Below are 24,900 nucleotides of genomic sequence, written 5' to 3' on the forward strand. Positions count from 1 at the left end.
CGATATGAAATAAGTGTTTGAAGAGAACCAGTGTCGACTTGGCTCACTATGGCACTTCGCATGTGAGTCTTCGAAAGTGGGCCGTACTTAACCCAATCGCCTCCACTTACCCATATTCAGAAAATGACCTCGAGCCAATATTTAAATATCTTATTTGCTGTCTCTGTCTCCATGCGTCTAATAGCCCATCTCTAAGTTATCTTACAGGAATGTGGTCGTGCAAGCCAATGGTGGTTCCCTTGGTACACAAGAGCCCCGTGCCAGTGACGGCTTCTGCAGTCGTCCCCAGAAGCAAGTCGCACCTGCAGGAGTCGTTGGTGCAGGCCACCTGCCACCCGTTCTACGCCGGTTTTCGCCTTATCGCTCGCGTGCAACGCCTGATGGGATGCTGCTTCCTGGAGAACATCAGCTGCGACCGCTCCGAAGACGTGAGAGCCCGGAGGTTCAGCCTGTACCTCCTCTACCCATTTTGCATATGGATCTACCTGCTCAGTAAGACTCTTATTCCCTAAAACAGCTTTTAGCACCTTAATCCTGCTGATTTGTCTCATGGCTAACAGCCTTATGCTTAAGCCCGCATAATACTTTGTTGTACATCGCCGAGAACTCGAACTGGACCTGCGGTCAGAGAAATTGTAGTTGAAACAGTGTAATCATTCTATACACAAGCAAGACGGAGGTGGGCACATCGACATAAAGAACGCAAGAGTTTCAGACAGATAGGTATTACAATTTATGCTATGCCCTTTTTGCACGTTGTGTCGCAGCTACCATCATGCTTATATGTCACTAGATATTCCCAGAAAAAAGGGCTTATCTTGCCCCCATCCACAAATTGAGCATGTTAGCCGTGATACAAAAGAAACACCATACATGCACTCATAGATGTGTCAAGTAGTTAAATGGCGTAGTTAAATAGTTGAATGATGCTTCAAATACGTTAACATTCTTAATGTACTTCACGGACTTTTAGGAGCCGAACCATCTATTTATCTATCTGTCTATTATGTATCTTTGTATATAACCATTTTCCCACCAGCCTGGGTCTCTGTGGAATACATGGTCGAATGGCTAGAGCATCGGGCTGTCTGTGCTGAGGGAACAGGGTTGGGAACCAAGCGTCGGTCACATTTGAGTCACTCAGTATGTGACAACATGTACATATGTGCAGCTCTTTAGCGAACTTTTGTCCTGCCAACACGTGTCACTGTAGATGCAGGACTGGGAAGGCACCACTCTGCAATGCGACTCTTTGGCCCCGACTCGGAGCATGGGGCAATTGCGACTCGGTCTGTGCGGGTTTTCAATGAACCACTTTGATGGCAACTTCGGTAGCTGGATATGAGCTGGTAGATGCGAGTCGCTCTACAATGACCACAAAAAAATTATGCAGATCCTGCGCACTGTGGGAATCGAGGAAAGCGAAAGTTGCCGTGCTGGATGCTTTGATTAACCATAATTAGCGGTGATATTGACGGCTAGAACTTAACTTCTTTAACGTTTAGTATAACACGAGAGCGGTGAGTTGATGTGAAACATTACTTTGCGTGCGGCACTTCTGTTTGTCTGCGTAGTGCACAGAACAAACAGGGAGAGGTGTTTACTAGGGGCGTTGTTGTGCGCCATATTTCATAACCTCTGAGAAGGTTGAGCATTGTCATTGCCTCACATGACACATCCCACACTGGCAGAAGTACTAAACTTGAATTGGATTATGGAGCTGTACGTGCCAAAGCCACAATAGGATTATCAGGCACGCCGTAATGGTGGACTCCGGATTACCTTTGACACCGTGATGTTCTTTGATGTTCAATTTCGCCCCCTTCCAAGCACGCCTGCCGCGGTTGGGATGAAATCCACGACCTCTAGCAGTGCCACAGCTACAAAGCTGCCGCCGCGGGCACAGAAGTCTTGATTTGACGGTCGACCGTGGTGCTGCTGCTGCTGCACGAGCTGCAGTTGCCCCTTCCCGGCAAATGCAGATCGTGCAACCGTAATGTTTACCGCGAAGCGCTTTCGGCGATCGCTATGCGCAAAGGCGAGCTTCATGGTTCTTTATTTTTGTTATTCCCGCACGTCCGACGCTGCCGCTGCCTCGGATGATGGTGATGATGATGATTTACTCGCACCCCTTGTGAAAGGGATGGTGACAAACAGTCACCTAGCCTGCTTGAATTACTCAGGTATGCTACACACGCTTTTCATTCTAGCATTTTTGTATACAGCCCTTTAATCTTTTTTTATCTTGAAACTTATTGTGCGCAACAAACAGGGACGAAGATGAATTTGTTCCAACTAGGCCGACTCGCAGTCTTAATCTTTTTTGTCTTCGTCAGAACTTATCTATCCACCTTGTACAACGATCTATGCTTGTAGCGGATCCGGTCGTATCAATCTCACTTCTGCTTTCTTTTCACCGATACTCTAAAGACCTCTAGCTTATCTCGACCGCAGACCAGTTGATGCTTCCATCCACCTTAAATCCAAGCGCTTCTGGAAGGTGTACGTTACCTACAGGTCTCACTGGAGATTGATCCCTTCGTATACAGATAGGATGTGCTGAGCGCTCTCCTGTCATCTAGTTGCAAATATGTTCTCCGGTCCTTGGCCAACTAGCTCCAGCCTCGAACAGCAAGGTACTTCCCTTCGCGTTATCGTGCAAATTTTCACTTCTAAATCCTTTTTTTATTTGCTTGTACATCTCCATCGTCTTTTTTGTTTTCATTTATTGCATCCTATTCACTGTCTTTGTTTCTATCACTTTCAGTTACCCTGTACACGGGTGCCAACTTTCTTGACATCTTCGTCCATTCTGTGTCCTTGCTTTTCAGATACGGATACTTGTGCACTTTAGCCGCCCATTTATTACCATCCATGTTCCTGAGTCTTTTTTCAAAACAAATTTTGCTCAGCGCTCATCTGACTTCAAGCGAGGCCCAACCCATGTCACCCTGCAGTGCCTCATTTGCCTTCATGGCTGCCAGTGCCTCATGCGAACGTAGGGGCTTTGAACGTTTCTACGAGACATTCACAAAGTAGAACCCTTTCAGTATAAATTTGTTTGGGAGACAAGTGGAAAAGAACGGGGCGGCCACAGAACGTATAACGCGCACTTATGGTAAATATTATTAACAGCGACACTATGGTCTGGTTCTGACTCGGAAAAAAACATTATTTGACAGTTTATCCAAGGCGTGATTTTTCTGACAGAAGCTAGGTGTTTCCGCGGCACCTTCGACAATAGTATGCCCTTTTCTAATTAACAGGTTATCTTTAATTAAATCGTAACGTACATTACATCTAGATGTTTCTCTGACATTTCATTTAATGTTGTTGGTATGCTTGTGTAGGCCCACCTAATAGTACTCCCAGGTAAATCCTCACTGTAGCACACGCAAATGCCACCGTGTGACGGCATTATCAAAGGAGGCTGCAGACATGGAGCTTATGGGCTTTTTTTATATGCGACCGGGCATCAAGTTCGTAGCATCTGGGAAAACGTATAACTGTATCGATGCTGTGCATAGGTTTTTTTCTTCTGTCATTATCAAATAGTTCCTCAAAAAACGCATCGCGGTTGCCTTTGGTTCATTACCCTGGTTCATGCATGCTAGTTCGCAAGCTTTTTCTAAAGCATTCACGGTGTGCGTTCGCAACTTACTTTGTCTTTTATGTATGAGCGTGTACCTTGGATAATGCTCTCAGAAGTGACATTCACTATACGTAATTTTCATATGAAAGAGTGCGCGCAAGCAATAGACCTTTATTGATAACTAATTCTGATGTTTTATTTAACCACAGAGCTCAGGACATCTTTTTCCAGTAACTGACTGTTTTCCCCTTGACTGCTAGCGTAAACATGACCGCAGCAACATAATGATCACGAAAGCTGTTTTGTGTTTTGTACATGCTCCTTGAGCCCGAGAACGTTTCTTGCGTGTCATATGATTCACCATATTGCCACGAGTGTGTGTGTGTGTGTGTGTGTGTGTGTGTGTGTGTGTGTGTGTGTGTGTGTGTGTGTGTGTGTGTGTGTGTGTGTGTGTGTGTGTGTGTGTGTGTTTTACTTGTGCAGCTGCGGCCATCATTCTATTGCTGGACGCCGAGCAGCACAAACACCGCTTTCGGGAAACAGAGCACATGAACCAGGTCATCATGTTCGCCTCCATGATGGCGCTGAACTTTGAAGCGGAGCTGAACAACGTGCTGCTCATGTTCCGTGCTCCCGACCTGGTCGAGCTACTGCGCATGTGCGGCCTCATCGAGCTGCACGTCAACGTGCCGACGTACAAACAACAAGAGGCCGTGCGCTCCGCCTGGAATATCATCGCCTTTCAGGTGACGCCACTGATGCCACCCGGGTTATGGGTGCGCTCGTGTTGCTTTGCCGGAGTGTATTGAATTTTATCAAAAAACAAGGCGATGCAGTTTTGTCCAATGTACCAAGCAATACGCCCCTGCGTAAACCGCTGTTATGAATCTTTAACCGTCATTATATAACCTAAGATGCGGTGGTGGGGGTGGCGTTGGTGTTGGTTAAGGCAGGGTTAGTTGGCAGAAAGTTCCAGCTGCCAGCTGCCTAAAACGACCAAAACTGCCTTTCTGTCGCAATTATGCTTAAGTTTAGGCAATTCAAAGCCGTATCACGTTCTTTTTAACCCAATGTCCGTTTTTCTCAGCACCTTGCTGCATTCTGGCGAAGCTCTCATTTCTATCACCTATATTGTCATTATAAACAAAATAATGCAACATGTTTTATTATACTTTTTCAAGGGCCTGTGAACAGCTGTTTACGAGATTTTTAGAAAAATTTACGATAGGGTTTTTCGTATCTTGATCTTTAAATGGCGTTTCTTTTCGTCAAAACTTCAAATTGGGGCGAATTGTAAAAATGGTAATTTGTGATACAGTAACAATCTTCAACAGAATTGATGAATAGGTTAAGGCCTCACAGTCCACCAAATTTCGACATGCTGCATGGATTGGTTTCGTTGATAAAAAAATCGTAAACATAGCAACTTGTGAAAATTGTAGCAAATTAAGCAGAAATACTAGAACACTTCCGTTTTGCACGTAAGTCTCAAACAGTGCTAGCTGACCATTCTTTACCTCTACGTTTTACAGACAAAATTATATTCTTTCTAGCTGTAACATATCGTATTTTACATTGTTGTGAATTTGCGACAATGCCTTTACATGAAATAGGCGCCTCCACACTGAAGAATTTCGCAATTTTTTCCTCCTAATACATTCATTCGGCAAATAAGCTACATGCACTTTCGTGCTACCGAGTGATATGCGCATAAAATGTTAAATTTTCAATGGAATCTAAAAGATCAATTTTTTGCCCCGTGTTGAACTTTCGTGGAATCACCCAGTAGTCATTGAAACTGCTCGTACGTGGCGACGCTATTCTCGACGGCTTTCTCCCACATCGTTCTATCAGGCCCACACATTCATCTCGATACGTTCCTCGACATTGGTTATCTGCATGAAAATGCTAGAAATTACATGTTTTATCTATGTCAAGGGCACAAATATCTTAGAAATGTGCCTTTATCGTACACGTTAATTTGATGGCGGTGCAATTTTTTTTTTTTGCTGCCATGAGTACAATACCATAGTAATTATTTCCTTAAAACCCCATTAATTACTGGTTGAGATGGTTCTTCTGCTTAGGGAGTGCTGTAAGGTATAAAAAGATTGTGCTGTAAACCTAGTTTAAACCTTCCGTGGTGCAGGCAACTATCGCGCCATTCAGACGGCCCACCAAAGGCCCTGATGCACTAACATTTCGGTCTCACGATAGCCACTGTCCATTCAAATACAGGCCCTCGTGGGACACGGAAAGCACGGAGACAATGTTGCGATTGTTAGAGCATAGCATGAACACGTAGGCAGATTATGACGCTTCACTTTCGTTTCAGTTTAACTTCTTTCGATTCCCCATGCTCGTAAAGCCAGTTTATGGCAGCCCTTGCTCAGTCTTGCTATCCGCCTAGGTCGTCGTCGTCGTTGGTGGTGGTGGTGTTGTTGTTGGTGTTGTTGTTGTTGTTGTTGGCGTTGGTGTTGTTTAATTTGCATGGGCAGATCAATTAATGTTGGAGGTCGGGGCCTACTTAGTTTTCTTACCACGATGTTTATGTACGCACATGTGTAAACAAATAGCCCCAGTCGCAACACTTCTAGTGCTGGCCTACAATGTCGGAGCGCAACAAAAGAAAGGGGTAGCTGGCCTACGCTACCGGAGCGTCACACGAAGGCTAAGTGGGCCAGCGTCGTTGACCGTCTCTTCATGCCGAGGGTGGCTTGTTGATGAGGACTAAGATGTAGCAATACAGGAGGAAAAGCACAAAGTTTGTTTTAATATTTACAGTATGTTTTGAAGGACATTTACAGGTTACGTTGGAGCGCTCTTATTCAGAAAATGTAGGCGCACGCATATTTTCTGGGCTATAGATAGAGCACACAATAACACGCCAGATGTCTTCTCAAATACTGTTCGTCTTCGCCAGACCCACAGATGAGTGAAATCGCTAAGATTATTCTAATGACCATTCAGGTCACCCAAAACCGTAATGCGCCTTCGAGAAAGAAGTCTCTACGCCTCCCAGACCCTCTCTGCTTAAAAGATCGAAAGGGAGAAAGTGGGGTCCTACCCTTATTGTCTCAGGGATGCGAGGCGAAGATGCCAACGTCACATCTTTCACAAAAGAAAGGCAGTTCCCCAAGGTGTAACACCTTGACTCGTGAAGGAAATGGTATGTCGAAGGCCACCTTTCCGTCATCTGCAATTAGCTGTCTTTTCTTTGTGGTCGGCTTGATCTGCCACCAGATGACGACTGGTACAATTGTAATATGTCCGTTTCGTTGAACTTCTCGTATAAATCATGAGAACCACCTATTTGAAAGGTCGCAATTTCATGCCGAACACAATCAATAAATTCACGTCTGGTAAACAATCAAGCTTCCGAAGAGGCTTTTTGCAATGACGGCACCGCACAGATGCTTCAGTGAAATGTTCTTGGCAGAGCTCCAATGATGGCGGCTGCATGAGTGCCATCCAGCTTGAACGCCATTCTTAACAGTTGTCTCTTGTGCAGTTAGTCGACACCGCACTGAACATGGCCTTAGACCTCTACGCGGACTTCGGTGCTCTCGTGCTGGTGGAGAGAGGCCGCCAGCTGGAGCCGTTGCCCATGGCAGTCCTCGTCAGCTACTGCTGCGTGGGCATCGTCTTCCTGGCCGTCCATGGCCTCAGCGTTCGGGTCCTTCTCACGTATTGCTCGAGGTCGATCGTCCTCTACGTGAACTGCATACGCACGAACTTAGACCGGTGTCTCCGCTCCCGGGGCGTACCGGAAAGCAGGTGCTCAAAAGTTCCAAGTCACGTGTCAAGCTCGCATAACAGCACCGGCTGCTTAGAGAGAGCGCAGCACGAGTTTGCTGCCATGTCATATGGCCTTCCTCAGGCGAGACGATCAAAAGAAAAAAAAATGCATTCAACAGTGAGTAAAAATGTCAATGGATCTGGTCAATGGGCTAGCCGAATAGAGTAACAGTGCGTGGAACAGGGAAAAACGAAGTAGCGGACGAAGAGCTAAAATTGCTTCACCCACTTCTTTTGCTTGCCCTGTCCCGTGTGCTCCTACTCTACAGAACTTCAGTTTGGCCTAATTCGTGTATACTGCATGTCATATTGACCGGTAATAAAACGCGAAGACAGAAAAAGAAAAACACTAGACCATGACGCGGCCAACAACTTTCAACTAATTTATTCACGGCAACACGTAGCAATATTGTTAAGTTCAAGCGCGTAAAAGGGACGCGGGAATCAAGAAGAGAAGGGAAGAGGAGAACGAAGACTGTGCAGCGGCCATTCCCTGCCATTCTTGCCCTCGCACGCCTAAATAAACCCCTTTTCCCCGTGCTTGTAACCAATTGGTGGAGGTGCGGGGCACACCTCGTAACCACGGAGCCTACGCTGCTACAACTTCGGCGAAGCCGTCGACTTGCCGGACTTCCGCCACCCTCACCTGACATGCCTGAATACGCCTGCCAGATTCCCGATGGATCTGACGCGGCTTCAGGGCCAGCACCTGATGTTCCGTGGCAATACTACCGGGTGCCACTCACTTTCGGAGGAAAAGCCGGAGAAGATGTCGACGAGTGGCTCACGAACTATCGAAGGGGGAGCCGGTCTAACGGTTGGAACTCGACCGCACAGTTGTCCAATGTTGTGTTTTTCCTTACCGACACAGCGCTCGTCTAGTATGAGAATCACGAAGACACGCTCACTTCATGGGAGCTTTTCGTCGAGGAGCTCAGGGCGTGTTTTGGAGACTCTAGTGCAAAAAAGAAACGCGCTGAACAGACGCTTTCGCAACGAGCTCAGATTCCCGGCGAGACCTGTACGACTTATATCAAAGATGCGCTGAAACTGTGTAAAATAGTCAACTCTCAAATGTCTGAAGATGACAAAGTTGGACATTTGTTGAAAGGAATAGCCGAAGACGTCTACAATTTCTTATCGGCATGGAAAGCGTGGGTTCCGTGTCTGACGGCAGTCGCCACTGCAGGACCTTTGAGACGCTGAAGATGCGACGGATAATACCGAAGTTTGGTCGCCTGGCTAATGTCACAACGGTGGCAAGTGTAGACCCGAGCTCGTGTGTTCACCTTCCATCAACAATACGGCAGATTGTTCGCGAAGAGTTGCTCCATCGGGAAGAGATGTACCGTTGCACAACCCGAATCATTGGTGCGTACTTACCACACGAGATGAGAAACACGGCCGTTTCGACCCCATGGCAACCCATGGTTCACTCAGCGACCGTCGAGTATAGGTCTACCCTACAAGCGAGAGGGACCATGAGCTATCAAGATCATGACTACGACCAACGCCTTCGCCGTACGCACGCCTCGATCCCGGCGGCCGATGCCTAGTCACGATGAATGAGACCCACCTGGTGGCTCGCAGTCGACAGCAACATGCGTGACTACGTGGAAGAACATTGAAATTTGCGGCATCTGCCGGTGTGTTTCCAATGCGGTGACGCGGGCCACATAGCGAGGTTTTGCAATCGTCGCCCAACAACAGGAATGGCCGCTGTCCAGTCGTCGTTCTCCTCTTCCCTTCTCTTCTCAATCCCCGCGTCCTTTTTACGCGCTTGGACGTAACAATATATAGACACATATGACATGTACAGAACGCATCAGCAAGTCCATTTATCATGATCTTGGATTGTAGCGGGAAGTGACATGGACAGAACTAGAAGCAGACAGGACGAGCCTTGTGAAGTGACTTATCAGCCTAGTGAAGCAACCACTTATAAAGAAATACCTATCTCCGATTCATGCAGCCTAATGGAGGTATCGCAAACACAGTCTTGGCTTTTCTTTGTTGTAGGATATGCCTCTGTCAGTTCGCATGAAGTCTGGTCCAGGCTTCTTTCCAGAATTCGTATGTCCTGGAAACGTGGTACGCAGGCGCAGTTTTTGCAGTGTGCCCCCCCCCCCCGGCAAGTGCGCCAATTCGTCTTTCTCTACCTTTCGTTTATGTTCCCTGGTTCGGTCATTCAGACAACGCCCCGTCCGCCCTATGTAACACTTGCCACACGTCTGGGGGAGAGAGAGAGGTATTTTTTATGATAGAAAAGCTGAGCTCGGCCTGAATCAATGTTCTGATCTGCTACTTGGCGTTGGTTGAAGGGGAAAGGGTGTATACAGAAAGAATAGAGAAGACGTTGATTATGAGGATGAAGATGGTGGTGAAAATATTGCACGCTCCAAGACTCTTCAAAGTCTCTTGTCCAGTCCGCTCTCATACAAAAAATTGTTGAAAGCCTTAAGACTATCAGGCTGATGAGGAGGATCAGGCGAAGTTCCCACTAGAATCTCTTCAGTTAATTGTCCAGCGGCAAATTTCGCTAGATGTCGAACATCGATTTTCTCTGTACATCGAATCGCGGGCCTATGCACAAGAGGTGTTCTGTCGTCTCAGGAATACCACATTCCTCAAAATTCGGACAATTCACCTCTCTCGCTCTCTCTCTCTCTCCTTTTTTTCTTTTCTTCTCTCTGTCTTTTCCTTCATTGTTATATATATTTTTCTTACTATTCCGTTATACTAAGTGCCACAGGAGGGACCTCTTTTTTGTTGTTATTTTTTATTTATCTCATTTTGACACAGTTACTTTTTTTTTGCCCCACTTTAACGTATGTCCGCCCGGCCAGTGAGATGCAGGCAGCGCCGGGTGAAGGCCACACCTAGTCGTAATCTGTGCAGCAAGCTTGTGTTACACCTTTTCATGTTTGGTGGTATCCGTGTTTTCATCTCTGGGTCGAGTTTGTGAATGCGGGGATGACGATGACCTGGCGAGACCCAATATACTGTAGTATTATCGCGTAGAAGCCTGTACACCAGGGCATTAGTGTCTGGTCGTGGAAATGGGATGGACACTGGCGTGGCATTAATGTGGGCCATCTTTGCTAATTTATTTGCATCTTTGCTAATGCAGACATTAAGCACTCCCCATACGTGGGCCGATCTCGAAGATAGTGCAATACCGGGCCGACCCGCGGCGGAGGTGCAGTTCGTCATTAAAGGGCTCACATTCACAACTTCGCTGGTCGTCCTTCTTCACAGAGTTGAAGAGCGCTGAAGTTTTTAAAGCTTTTTCTTTCCTTGTCTCTTTTTCCTTGAGAAAGACACGTCCACTTGTCGAAACATTGGCTCCCGCTTTTATCTTGTTCTCGTTTTGCTCATCCTTTCTAATTTGAATCTCCCACCTTCCCCGTGTTTTCCCAAGTCTTAGATAAGGCAGACGGAGCGGTGCCTGAATAATCGAGCCAGGGAACATGTACAAAAGTTAAAGACGAATTAGCAGACCTTGCTTGCGAACTTCAAAGACTGCGCCGGCGAACCACTTATCCACGAGAAAAAGGATTCTGGGGAGAAGCCTGGACCAGACTACACGCGAACTGATGGGGGCATATCCTATAACAAAGAAAGGCCAAGACTATGTTAGTGATACCTCAATTAGGCGGTTTCCATTTGACATAGCTTTTTGATAAGTGGTTACCTCACTAGGCTGATGAGTGGACTTGTTGATGCGTTCTGTGCACAGAGAGAGAAAGGTTTAATGACACCAAATGCGGAGAGGTCGGCTTGAGGTATATTCCTCTAACCAGCTACTGTGCGTTGGGCGAAGGGGAAGAGGTAAAGAAAGAGGGAACAAAAAGGCGCATGATCGGTGACGATGATGAGGGAAGGTGTAAAGCATATAGTAAACTTTTTGCACAACTTAAAGCCTACAGTCCAGTCCCGTGCATATTCCTTTATATGTTGCTACGTGTTGCCGAGAATAAATCAGTTTAAATTTACCGCCCGTGTCGCCGTTCTGTATATTTATTTTATTGCGATAGCAATCATATAGACACTCCAAGCGCATTTCCGATGCCAGCGTCGCCGTTAGTTCCCGCATAAAGTCCGAGGGCGATAACACGGTCGCCGCACGCCAGCGCTGTACGTCCGTTTGAAGGCGTTTGAAGGCTCAATGTCGTCTGCACGATGGAGACGTAAACGAACAGGAAGCGCGCCATCTCCCATCGTGCGCGAGGTACCCAACGTCACGAGGTACCGGAGGGACGGGAGAGAAGGGGGCCGGCGTTCTACTCCCGCTGTAACTCCGCATGCAGCGGGGGCCCGTAGTCACCCGGCCGTATCTTGAGAGCGACCTGCGTTAGGGGCAGAGTTTAGATGCGTCGGCGGCTCCTAGCTTTGTACTTGAAATAAAAATTGTTACAGCGCAAACACTTGCAACCACGAAGTATGAAGGACGGGACACAAGCGCTGTGCTTGTGTCCCGTCCTTCATGCTTCGTGGTTGCATGTGTTTGCGCTGTAACAATTTTTATGTCAAGTATGCACCAACTCGCCCAGAAAGAAGTTTTAATGATAGCTTTGTGCGTGCTGTGTCATCGGCGCTCACTTTTCGATGAATCGATGGACAGCACGCATGTAGCTTCGCTCGCTGCCGCTGCCGCACGTCATCACGCCAGCGTTTTCACAGCGAGTTCTAGTGGGTCATCTGGTGAGATGTGTTCATGTTTGCTAGTGCGCGCGTGACACCATGCTTTTTAATTTAGTTAAAGTGCCTATGTTAACAAGTTTGTTCAGCCAATAAAATTACTACCCTTATTTCGTATAGCTGTCCACTAATTTGCTGTCGCAATCGATGCTTCCCCTTTCGGGCGAAACTGCGACTGTTTTTTCTGTTTGCGTCTTTCATTAGCAGTCAATATGACATGCTCCTACTCTAACTATCGATAGCTTGTACTAACCAACCCAAATCAGCACTCTTTTGCAGATCAATAGATAATTTGCAACGATCTGGTCGTCATTTTCTCCGGAATGTCTTGTTCTTACAAAATATTTTCGTCAAAAGCCAGTACTTACACCTCTAGTGCGAATCGATCAAACTAGAAGTGTCAAAGTGCTAGTACAAAGGTGCAAATCACTTGCATAGCCAGATTATCATTTGTACTAACTAGGAAATGCGGTGCCATCTAGGTCTTCACGTCAAATCCATGTCACACGCTAGTTCCACTTAATAAGGTCATTTCCAACTTACCACCCCCTTTCGTAAATGCACAGTAGTTAAGTGCGTAGGAGAATGCTATGTTTGGAAAGGTTGTGCTGGATTATCTTGTTTCACATTTTCTCGAAATCGTCCGTTAGCACAAAGGCATCGCTCGTGTGCTTGAGCGTTTTGACAGCTCGTCCATTAAAGAGGTATGGGTTTTGTCATCGCGCAATGACACGTCCTTTCAAAACTGCTTTCACCGCTCGCTAGGCTGTGCTTCTGCGCTCCTATCTTACAAACCATATAGTCTGCTACAAAATTTACTTGAGGCAACCCTGCCGCAACGGTTACTCAGCTACTACTGGAGCCATGGATAATACATAGATTTGTCTAATCGTAACGCATGTAGCTTCGGACGTTCATATGGGGTTGTCTATTAGGCTATGTTATTCTAAATTTCCAAGCAATTACATTTTGGTATGCGCATGAAGGCACTGCTATACTACTTACACCTTGTTTCATTTTCTACGTGTTACTCTGACGGAGATTATGAGCAAAACAAGAACAAGTTAAAAGTGGGAGCCAATGTTTTGCCAAGTGGACTTCTCTTTTTCAAGGCGACATATGCTTTCCTCGGAAGAGTATATATAAATAAAGTTTTCCTTAAGGGGAGAGAGGATAAGGCGGGTTAGCGAGGCAACGACCGACGGTGTGCTAGCGGCGAGGGTGTAGAATTGACAACAGTGGGGCACTGTCAATGGCTGTGTGCACAGCACCCCTCTAGTATCTGCTTCGCTGGAGGTCAGTGGGCTATCGTCTCTCTGGAAGAGATAACAAAAGGAGCGACAGAAAACGCTGCTCGTGAAAAATTATTACTGATATGGAATAAATATACAAACAAAGGTAAAAAGAACGGGAGCGAAAAGGCACTAAGCAACCAAAATGTAAATTGCTAAGTGTTGTTTCCTATAGCTTGGAATTTAGCATAGGAAATAGATTCTAAAAGCTTCCTTTGAATCGTTTATGCCTATAGGTTGAAATATGTTTTTTATGGATAAGGTATGATTCTCTGTATTTTCTTTCTCGTTCAGAACGTAAATTTCACTTTAGGTTGGAGGATAGGATAGAAATAAACTTTATTTGTCCAACGGTTATTGATACTGGTGCCAGGGGCTAGGCTGCCAGGGGTCCATCGCCCGAGGCATGTGACATGGATTTGACGTGCAGACCTAGATGGCGCCGCATTTCCTAGTTAGTACAAATGATAATCTGGCTATGCAACTGACCTTATTGCACCCTTGTACTAGCACTTTGACACTGTTGGTTCCATCGATTCGCACTAGAGGTGTAAGTACTGGCTTTTGACGAAAATATTTTGTAAGACAACACTTTTCGGGGAAAATGACGTTAAGTTTAAGTTTATCAAAGCTATCACGTGGTTGGTTGAAATTCTCGCCGACGGCTTCGGGAAGCTTTTTAGCTGTGTGCACCCAATGTCCGAATAACCTGACGTTCATAGATTGTCCCGTTCCATCGACATATTCTTTCTTACCGAAGGAAGCTTCAAGCATATAAATCCCATCCGAACTTGTACAAGTAAAGCAAGTTTTGGCTTTGTGTGTATAACTGTTCGCCGTGCTTTTAATTTTAATGTCGCTTTGAAGGTGCCTGCAGGTATTGCACCTGGGGCAACAAATGATGTTGGTTGCCTTTTCAGTGCACTAACATGTCTTTCAAGTTTCTGTTGCGGAGATAGAAACCCTTGGTACATCCGGGAACGCTTTTCTCAGACGTTTGTTACTTGATAATAGTGGGTGGTATCTTCGTAGGATGTCCTTTAGGTTTGGGGAGACATCAGAATGCTTTGTTATAAAGGCTGGTGGTATGCCAGATTCTCGTGCAGGCTGTTTCTTGGCAAATTCCGACTGCCCCTCTAATCTTGACACGACATCATAAGCTCTGTCGAGAGCAACTTGTGGATAGTTTCTTTCTGCTAGGGTTGCTTTAAGGTCATTCAGGTGGTGGATATAATCGTCATCTTCGGTGCAGTTTCTCCATATACGTTTCGCTTGTCCGAATAGTGTTCGGATCGAGATTGTCTGTCTGCAAATTCAAAAATCGAGGGAAGTCGTTTCTTTACCCTGCCCAAACACCCCGCGCTAAACAAACGGGCCAGTGCGAATAATGAGTGAACGCGATCGTAAAATTGAGCCGTAGGACCCGTACTAGCTGTGACACAAGTTAAGCATGCAAGCACTGTAATGCGTGAGTAGATGTCACTTGTGTACTGGGTTACGTAAATTCTGCAGAACCCTTGTGCCACTACGCAGCACGCACAAGGCATTTCACTTACTCCACTGCAGCTGCGTCCCCTATAAACCCTACCCATTTTTTATCGACAGGGTTTTCTATAATAAACGCACCTGAGTTCACCTTTGAAAATTTAACCTCGTCTAATATTCTTGCCTTCTGAGAAAATTCGCTCCATTTCAGTTTATTTCTTTTTCCCCGCGGGGATTTTGACCGCGGCGCCATTGTACCTCTGCACCTTGTCATAACGCGGATTCTCTGAAGCAATCAACTCTGCCCAGCGCGCAATTACATGTGTCATGCAGTAAGGTGCTCCAGGTGGACCACGTGCGCGCCCAACTGTCCCTGGTGAAGAACTTAGCCGACATGGTCAGTTCCATGCTGGGCCCGAGCCTGCTGTACGCCTACGCCTACAGCGTGTTTCTGCTCTGCGCCTCCGCCTACTACACCACCGTGGCCGAGCTCCCGTTCCGCGTCAGGCTGTTCTTCTTCTTCTTCTTTACCCTCCACTGGTTCAGCATCTTGGTGCCACCAGTCGAGGTGCACCGCATGAGGAACGCCGTACGTAGCACCTGTCATGATCACCATCAATAACAGTGGCCAGTTTAGTCCACTGAACCCACCATAGAGGAAGTAAACTGTAGGAAAGGGAACATAATAGTTGGGAGCTCTTTAACAGTGCACCGGCAAATATACTGCTGTCAAAACAAGAGTATTTCCATAGAAGCATCGGCTCATAACTTCTGCTAATTCTTGCGTCTGCACAGCGGTTGGTGGCTGTCGACGATTTATTAAATACAAAGAATAAGGAACGTATCAGCAGACAGGAGCTAAGGCGTTGGAACAAGTACTGGCTAGTATTTGTCGCGTGAGGCGCGCTCGTGTCCAAGCGCCAGTGCAACTAACGCGTGAACTCGATCGTTATTGTCGTCTTCTAAGACACTCCACTAATTCATGTGACGTCACGGCCGCGCCGAACCTCTTTATTCTCGAATAGTTTCCCAAATACCGTGACGTCAAAACAGGCGCAAACGCCCACGGTAAGTTTAGTGCTTTTTGTTTAAGCAAACGGAACGGCAGCAACAATGTTTGGACGCCGCATGCCCACACGTTCCGACGGGTTTACTAAGTGTGTCTTAGTAAGAAACAACCTTGCACGAGCTCCATAGCGAGAAAGCTTTCGTACTATGGTTGCTGAAGCAGCCAAGCAACCAAGACCTCCCCCCCCTTCCCCCAATCTCGAACAAAACCTAAACGGTAGCCTCAAGCATTAGGGGCCGCGCAGGGTCGTCAGAAGTCACGCGACGGGCCGAAATTTTAGTTCACGGTAGAGAGTAAAAAAGCTGCCGCAAAGGCGTCACCGGAAGCTGCTTTGCAAAAGCTGGTTAAAATCGAATTTATGCAAATAATATACATAAAAAACCTAGATACATGAATATACAGAATGTACTCTTCATTTTTTTGTACCATGGCTGCAGTCAACATTACGTGGAAATCAGAATGTTAGGTTGCTCTAGGAAACAAAAACACTGCAATGTAGAGTTAGAGAGCAAACGGCCAAGCTTATCTCCCACTAGAAATTAAGAGAAATAGGCCAACGGGGGCTATTTGCTGCATATTTCTTTTAATGCGCTTAGCATTCATTGCTAGTGAGAAAACTTTATTTCGAATCGGAACCATTCGCGTCCGGCGAGTTAGTGGGCTGGGGCAACCGCCGAGGTTACGGCCAAGAGTTCTTGCCTGTCGGCGGCTTCCTTGGCCCGCGTCTGCCCAGAGTTGGTCTTCCTGGTTCGAGCTGAGCAGCGCGGCTTGCCATCGCACGCGGAGGCTGTCGATGGAGGCTGCGCTCGCATTGTCCTGTGTTGGTTCCTGGCATTCCCATAGCATGTGTTCTAGCGTGACTCTGGGGCCACACACTTTGCATTTATCTGTTGTGTATATTCCTGGATAAATAGCGTGTATTAGCATCGGGCTTTTGTATGATTTGGTGTGTAATTGTCGCCACTGGACAGCTTGCGATCTAGTGAGTTTTGATAGGGGTGGTGGATAAGTGCATCTTTGCATCTTGTATTGGTTGGTGACGTCGTTGAACCTGGTCATTCTGCCTTCCCATTCCCATATCTCGGAGGGCCCTGTCGAGGGGTCTACGTTCGTCGCCGCGTTAGGGTTGCCCTCTCTCGTTTAGTCGGTGTTGTGGGCTGGAATCCGTAGGATTTGGACGCATCTGTCTTCCCTTGTTGGTTTGCCTTTTCTGAGTATGTTTAGCGCCTCAGCTGAGATCCGGCCGTTCGCGAAGTTGCGCACTGCCGTATGGGAATCGCTGAATCACTGGGAACTTCACGCACTTTCAGAGGACGATCTGATTGTCTGTCTATCTAACCATTACCCACCCACTTGGCTTGTTGGGTAGCTTATGGTCACATTTGCACAGCATCGGGCTCCTGTTCTGAGGGGACAGGGTTCGAAACCAACCATCATCCAAACTTGTGTCGCTTAAGCCACTGAGTATTTGTCATCTTCCGTGAACATTTTTGAAGCTAACTTGGGTTACTGAGAATGTAACATTGTTCAGCGAACGTCTGTTCTGACAACTTGGGTCACTGTTATGTGTCACAGGCTACGTGACGATCTTCAGTGAACCTATTTGAAACAAACTTGGGTTACTGAGAAAATACCATTCTTCAGCAAACGTCTATACGCCCACTTCGGTCACTGGCATGTGTCACAGGCTACGTGACGATCTTCAACGAAGCTATTTCAAGCAAACTTGGATTACTGAGAATGTAACATTCTTCAGCGAACGTCTGTTACGCCAACTCGGGTCACTGGTATGTGTCACAGGCTACGGGACAATCTTCAATAAACCTATTTGAAGCTAACATGGGTTACTTAGAATGTAACATTCTTCAGCGAACGTCTGTTATGTCAACTTGGGTCACTAGTATGTGTCACAGGCTACGAGACGATCTTCAATGAACCTATTTGAAGCAAACTTGCGTTACTGAGAATGTACCATTCTTCAGCGAACGTCTGTTACGCCATCTTGGGTCACTGGTATGTGTCATAAGCTACGTGAAGATCTTCAATGAACCTTTTTAAAGCTAACTTGAGTTACTGAGAATGTAACATCCTTCAGCGAAAGTCTGTTACGCCAACTTGGGTCACTGGTATGTGTCACAGGCTACGAGACGATCTTCAATGAACCTATTTGAAGCAAACTTTGGTTACTGAGAATGTGCTATTCTTCAGCGAACGTCTGTTACGCCAACTTGGGTCACTGGTATGTGTCACAGGCTACCTGACGATCTTCACCTATTTGAAGCTAACTTGGGTCACATGGTAGATGCCACTGCATATGCGCTGCTTTTCAATGACAAAAACTTGCTAGAAATTTCTCTGGAGCTTGGAAAAATCGAATCCGCGTCATATATACTCAACATTGTCTGAATATACATGCACGCTCTGCCCGCGAACTTTATGGCGGCGTCACTAGATGGCACAGCGTGTTCAGTGGGAAGCGCAAGAAAGAAATCTAGCTGCACACTTGGCTGAAAAAGTCGTACTTAACTCGTTTCGGTAGCGGCAATACCGTGGGTCGCGACACTGCTTCAATGCTAATCGCACTAACGTCGACATTCATACTGATGTGTGTTCTGCCAAATTTTCGTTAAGTTAGGTTTAGTCCAAAGCAAATTTTCGCCACTCGTACAAACAGTCACGAGAAGAGCGCCGAAATGAGCAGGACACGCAATGCCTAGACCAAATAACACGTAATCTATTAGAGTAAAAGAATGCGTGCCAAGTGAAACAAAACGAAACCGGTGACGGCAGAGGAAGTAATGGCAGTGCACTCTTCCTGCCACCCGATTATTAGCATATCACCCTTAACGGGTGCTAGACATGACAGAGGTTCATCATCATCAGCAGCAGCAGCGCTCGTCCTGTGATCTTCTGTTCTTGTTGCGGTTGTTTTTTACGGTGATTTCAAGTATGCGGCAGAGTATTACGCGGTATGTTTACCTGAGGAAACTTCCAGGCATAGGACAGTAAGCTGACCAATTACCGGGGTAGCTATTGGGAAAGCACTTCGTCTTGCAGAGCACCTAAATCAGCTCGGAACACGCACGGTCATTGTTTTACAAGACGATAGACTTGGCCTGCCTTTTCAGGTGACCGAGCTTCGGAGCGTTGTGCAATGTGTGCCAACGGCGGACTACTCTGACGACCTCCTAGTACAGGTACGTGCGTCGGTAGAAACTTTTTACAGTGGGGCTGTTAGAACCTCGCTGGGCTTCTCTTTGAGCCAACAGCTTCGCCGAGATGAGGTAGAGAGAGCCGAGATAGAGTGAAAGCAGAGTATAAAAATAGCATCGCGCAGTATAGCGAAGCGGCGAGGGTAGGTGGATCATAGCGAAGGAGCTGCGCGCACGCGAGTGAGGAACGCGGCCCGGACGCATGCCCTTTCCTTTGGCACGTGAGGCAGGTGTGTCAGCCAAGGGAGGAGGGGCGCTCTTTTCCGGTGGCTGCTAGCGTGCCTCCATGTCCTCCTCGCCCGCCGCACCATACAGAGTTTAGACAAACGCGGCGTCTCCTATGGCTTTGGCCACGCGAATCGCAGACGCCGTAGGGAAGCGTTGCCAGCGCTCGTGTGTCTTGTGTCCGGTTTGGCACTACTTTACTGGCCTTCCCCCAGCTCCGCTGGTGTCTGGTGTTTGCGAAAGCAGAGCCACACAAAATTTTTGTCTCTAGCTTTTTTCTGCGTTGCTGCAACGTGTTTCAGAGGGCTAACTTCGCTCACCCTATTAAACTAAGGCCGTGGCTGAGCCATGTTTAGGGTATTCTAGAACAGGCATAGTGCGCAAATGCAGCGCGGCAAATGGAGCTATCAGGAATAATAGCTTCCTTAATGCTTTCACATGCTTCCTTAATTGTACAAATGTTAAAATTGCAGATATGTATTTTTCACTCCTAAATTTGTTCGATATCAATTCTACTCCAAAGTTATTCATTAGCATGATTGTCACCTTTTGAATTTTTGTTAAGCTGCTTCTGCTTTACTACATTGCAATTTGTATCCCTTTCGATTGGTGTCATTTTGGTAGCACAGTGTCATAAATTGCACGTTGTAGTCAGTGGCCACCATCGTTCTTAGTCGAAAATTTAGAGCCTCCGCAAATATGTTAAAATTTCTTTCCGACTTGTACTTCTGGAATTGTTCCAGTGTAGACGCATATTGTCATTGCCGTACGTGCCATTTACATTCATCTCCTGATTTTTGTGAAATGCTCCTATGTGTTTTAAAAGGCCTCCAATTATTTTTGATGTGTTCTGCGTCACAACTATACAACGTGGTTAATATACAAATAGGGAGTTTCCACATATATGACTTGTGACCACCTGATTGAGATTGTTTTTTTACCCCAGTTGGAAACCTACGATGAAAGGCTTAGCTTTGAGTGCCTGGGGATTTGGTGGATTAACGATCGCCTAACTTATTGGTGACTCAGTCGCGGTTAGTTTCTCGACCAGGTTAATCTCTTCACCGCACAAGAAAACTAGCTTAGCGCGCACCGAAAATGCTTGTGCGCACCTGAAAACATCTCTTGAAATAACTCGTCGTCTTAAGGGTTAAGGAATTCAGTGCGACAATAACTGTTGTTCTTAAATAGAATCCGCAAAATATAGCACTGAAGGCTGCATGGTTGTGATAACAAAGAAGAGATGAAAATGGGGTGACCTATTAAACGCTTAGCGGCGGAGCATTTCTAGCCTCATTGTACGAAAATAAGGCTATACTCCAACTTAGGCACGCCGTCTTTTCTGCTAATTTCTGAAATATAAACGCCATGCACAAAAGTTGCCACTGATTCGTATGAATATCGGAGTTGTGGTAACGATGCCCCAGAAAAATAAATGGCCATTTCCAAACAACGGGGACACTTCCTAGTACAACTCAATGTTCTATACATATCTGCTTGGGTGCAGAACATGCAAGAAATGCGCGCTTTGTTTGAGACCCCTGCTTTCAAATAAATGAAAGACACGCTGCAGATAAATTCGAAGCTGTGTGAAAGCAATGAGAACGCAAGAATGCACCTACGAACCACAGCTTGAATTTAACCAGGAACAAAGAGAGCACAAAACCAGTAGCCGTATCATACCTTCACCGTGCTCAAGCCGGTTTTCTCAAGCCAGCAACCAGACATACATGTCACTATGTGCTCAGATATACAGATGGCCGCCAACATATAATAAAATTACTACAAATAAAAATGCTTTTCTATATTTGACAGTATTCCCGTCCATTTAGAAATAGAAATATCATTTATACGATATGATATAAAATTATTTATATATTAAAATTTTACTCCTGTCGCAAAGCTCGAGAGATTCCGAGTTTCGCCAAGCTCCGACGTTGCTGCATGCACCCTAAACATTACTTTTTTTATGTTTATCAGCTCAGCGGCATTGTGAACATATGAATTACTTTATTGAGAGCTTGATATAAATCCTGAAAGCATTGAAATTCGGATGCGATTAACAAATCTGATGTGCTTAAATCTTTAAAAAAAAACAAAGCTGATATACGGTTATTATAATGGTAGTATCTCTAATATTTTCAGCTCCGTATGCTGCTCTATGCCATCAAGCACGATGACCTCAAGTTCACAGGTTGCGGTTTCTTTACTGTTGACCTGTCGACATTTGCAGGAGTAAGTACCGAGGTTCTACCGTAAAAATATCATGCTATGGAATAAATTCCACGTGTGTCAAATGTAGTATGTCGTATAACAATGATCAATAAGATGACACATCAAACAAATCTGCAGACAAGCTTTACTTAGCACTTCAGATGTACATACAACCCAACAAAGCGCCTCAAACGAGTAAGCTCGGTAACATCACGACGGACAAAACTTGATAGAAAGTGTTTTGAAGAAACGGTTGCTTTATTATTCATTATTACTTTAATTTGATACTGGTACTTGACAAGCAAATCATACAATATAAAAAACTTCTTTTCAGCATAAGCTAAAAAGCCATGAAGCTATCCCAAACGATACTTATTCGAGTATTTGCCACATGTACATTATTTCCCTAACACAAGCCAATGTTCTGTATTGATAGTGCTTTATTTTATCACTCGTCGTTTACCATCTCACAATATTCTCGTCACCGGGAAAAGCGAGGAACAGCTAGTGGAAGCACTCATGCTGGTAAAGGGAAGCTTTAGTTGTGGGGCTGCACCTAAATACACAAGAATGGAAAAAATTTTTTTCGTGACAGCCGCTGCATCAAATTTGGGAAACACTGCTACACTTTAAAATAAAGTAAAAATCTAATGACTGTAGAAAGTACGTTTCTTATTTTTATTTAGGCCATCAACTGTTCTTAAACAATTGTAAAAAATTGTAATCATTTGTGTTAAGTCAGTTTCATCTCGTGCTTGTATATGTTTGTTCAAGTTTCTTACATAAGTTACTGTGTTGGACCTACACTGTCTTGTTCCTCTTGGGAAAATCTATATTTATGCGCATACTTAATACATATACGTTTCTAGTGTAGGCTACTCACTGTTCAGCAATGCACGGGTGACCAGCCCTTCTTCAGGCACGTTACTCTCTGCCTTTAGCTTTGCCATCTAAGACCTACACTTTGGCTATAGCAATGCTAAATAAAATATCAAATGAAACACCAAAGAAAGCTTCGTTCGAACCAATTCCCACGGCGCATTTAATGTGCGTGCTTATTTATGTAATTGGCACAGTGACTCATTCTTGGCCAAAGCAATACCATGCACACCCTTCGCTGAACTTTGCCATGCGCACTTATTTTGCAGATCACGGGAGCAGTCATCACATGCACGGTTGTCTTGGCCCAGACAAGCCAGAGCTACCTCAGAGACACTCTTGCACATTACTCAAACATCACGGTTGCCTAAGAAGGGCACTTCGTTTGCTGTCGCTATTGCACCGCTAAGCTAGTCTATTGCAGTCTGCTTGGGTCTCAAGGCAGAGAAGTAAAACACAAAATAACGATGCTGCAATCGATTTCTATTATTTTAAGTTTTGAGGATAGGCAATGCCAATGCACAATTGATCAATTGATTATGGGGTAAAATAAATATTAATGCAAAAGCAAGGCCTCGTGTATTTGCTTATTAAACAAAAAAACTATCAAATAAGTTGCGTAAATCTTCAAGGAGCAGGGACTTTCATGAAAGGGAAAATTGTCTCTTTTGTGATACTTCTTCCACCAAGCTGTCTACCACAGAACTTATTTGTCAGAGTCGCTGTTCTTGCATTTCAAGTAATTCTATCTCGCACTGAGATCTGTTGTACCTACTGTTAGCTCAGATGGAAAGGCGACGACATGAAAAGGCATTGGTTCCGTATTCCATCCTCGAACCAGGGCAAACTTTTCTTCAGCTGCGAAGCTTTCTTTCCTAAACGTCTATGTGCATCTTCGTAGCTTCGCACTATAAGCCTCCGCGAAGGACGATATTCTATCCCGCGCAAAATCTAAAATCAATAAAATAGAAAAGTCTTCATGTCAAGGAAAGACAGGGGGTCACACACGCGGTGTTAACTCCAATATTCAATATTACCAACACGCTATCATTATGATAACATTTCAAAGTGATGGGAAATCTGCAACCAGCCATCGCCAATAGTCTGAAGATACTCGTCTTCTTTAGCCTAGGAAAATCAATGCCTCTTGGGAGCGGACGCAGATATGGCTGGCTGAACTGATGTTTCAGTAGAAAATTTATTCTCCAAGCTACCCACTTCTTGCGTAAGTAAGCTGGTATTTCCTGTTTAGTAGTTGCTCCGATTGCCTTGAAAGAAAGAAAAATTAAATCGGAGGTAGACACGCGTTTTCAGCGGTTAAGGCTACTTAAGTGAGCTTAGTAACCTCTGCTAGGGCTAGTTGGTAAATGGCTAGAAATTGCCGTTCTACGCAGATAGGGCTCTACGACTACGTTCCCTCTGCGTTTCGTCCTTGATATGCCACGTCTCGAGTTGTGCTGTCTGACATGCATCTTTTTAGCAGCCCTTCTACGACCGAAACCTGCACTGGCTCCGGAAACGCTGCTGCTGACAACCTTCCCGACTGGTCCATCAGACTCGTATAGGTCTTATGGTGGCTAAATTTTATGCGAAGCATATTACGAGGGCTCAACCCAGCTCCTCAGGCGCGGCGGTGACCATGAAATCACGTGACACCGTGACGTCACGACAGAGGAGAAGTGGCTTTGGCTCAACTCTTGCAAGACGGGCTGGGTGGGAATCGAACCAGGGTCTCCGGAGTGTGGGACGGAGACGCTACCACTGAGCCACGAGTACAACGCTTCAAAGCGGTACAAAAGCGCCTCTAGTGAATGCGGTGTTGCCTTAGAAACGCGCTGTTTCTAAGGCGTGCGTCTCTTGCTCAGGCGCACATTTCGTTGCCGCGCCGAACGCTGCTTTGCTCGACGCTCACCGCGTCCAATGCGGGGCGCGTAGTCGCTGCCCTGTAGCCCATTGTCTTACACCCCTTGGCGGGTCGACGGGAACGCTGTCGCGTTCCACTCTTGAAGGCGAAGAAGTAATGCATGAGTTGTTTCTTCGTCTAGCCGAACCAAATATAGCCAAGCAACAGCAGTTCACCAGGCTAAACAGTGGTTCAACAACTAAAATAAAGGCTAGTATGCTTCGCATCCTGGGCTTAACCTTACCTAAGCCACAGCCATTTTCTTTAATGCATTTACAAAGCAAACGTTGGCAATGCTCCTCTTGGCGAGCTTCGAGTGGGCGGACCGATACGGTAACCGGGGCGTATTAGCCCTAGATTTATATTCCCAACACGTGTGCCGTTCCATGTTGGGAATATGAACTCGAGCTCAATATCTAAGAAACGCAGCACGTTATCAGTCGGCTCTTCAAGCCTGAGAGTACCATAAGCCAGCTGTCGGAGGCTCTACGAATCATCGTAAAGCACCCGGGGGTTGCGTAGAAGCTGTT

The 24,900-nt window shown here is 45.9% G+C and overlaps 1 protein-coding gene across 1 annotated transcript; it reads left to right on the plus strand.

Moving 5' to 3' along the window:
- The first annotated feature begins 209 nt into the window (after positions 1 to 209).
- Positions 210 to 22,935, plus strand: LOC139050817 (uncharacterized). The gene is made up of 7 exons (XM_070527588.1): positions 210 to 492; positions 4,076 to 4,338; positions 7,104 to 7,369; positions 15,202 to 15,457; positions 19,066 to 19,134; positions 21,520 to 21,609; positions 22,737 to 22,935. The coding sequence occupies exons 1-7, from the start codon at positions 210 to 212 to the stop codon at positions 22,836 to 22,838; spliced, it is 1,329 nt and encodes a 442-aa protein (XP_070383689.1). The 3' UTR covers positions 22,839 to 22,935.
- The last annotated feature ends 1,965 nt before the right edge of the window (positions 22,936 to 24,900 follow it).

This window comes from Dermacentor albipictus, chromosome 10, assembly GCF_038994185.2.
Source record: "Dermacentor albipictus isolate Rhodes 1998 colony chromosome 10, USDA_Dalb.pri_finalv2, whole genome shotgun sequence".
Lineage (NCBI taxonomy): Eukaryota > Metazoa > Arthropoda > Arachnida > Ixodida > Ixodidae > Dermacentor > Dermacentor albipictus.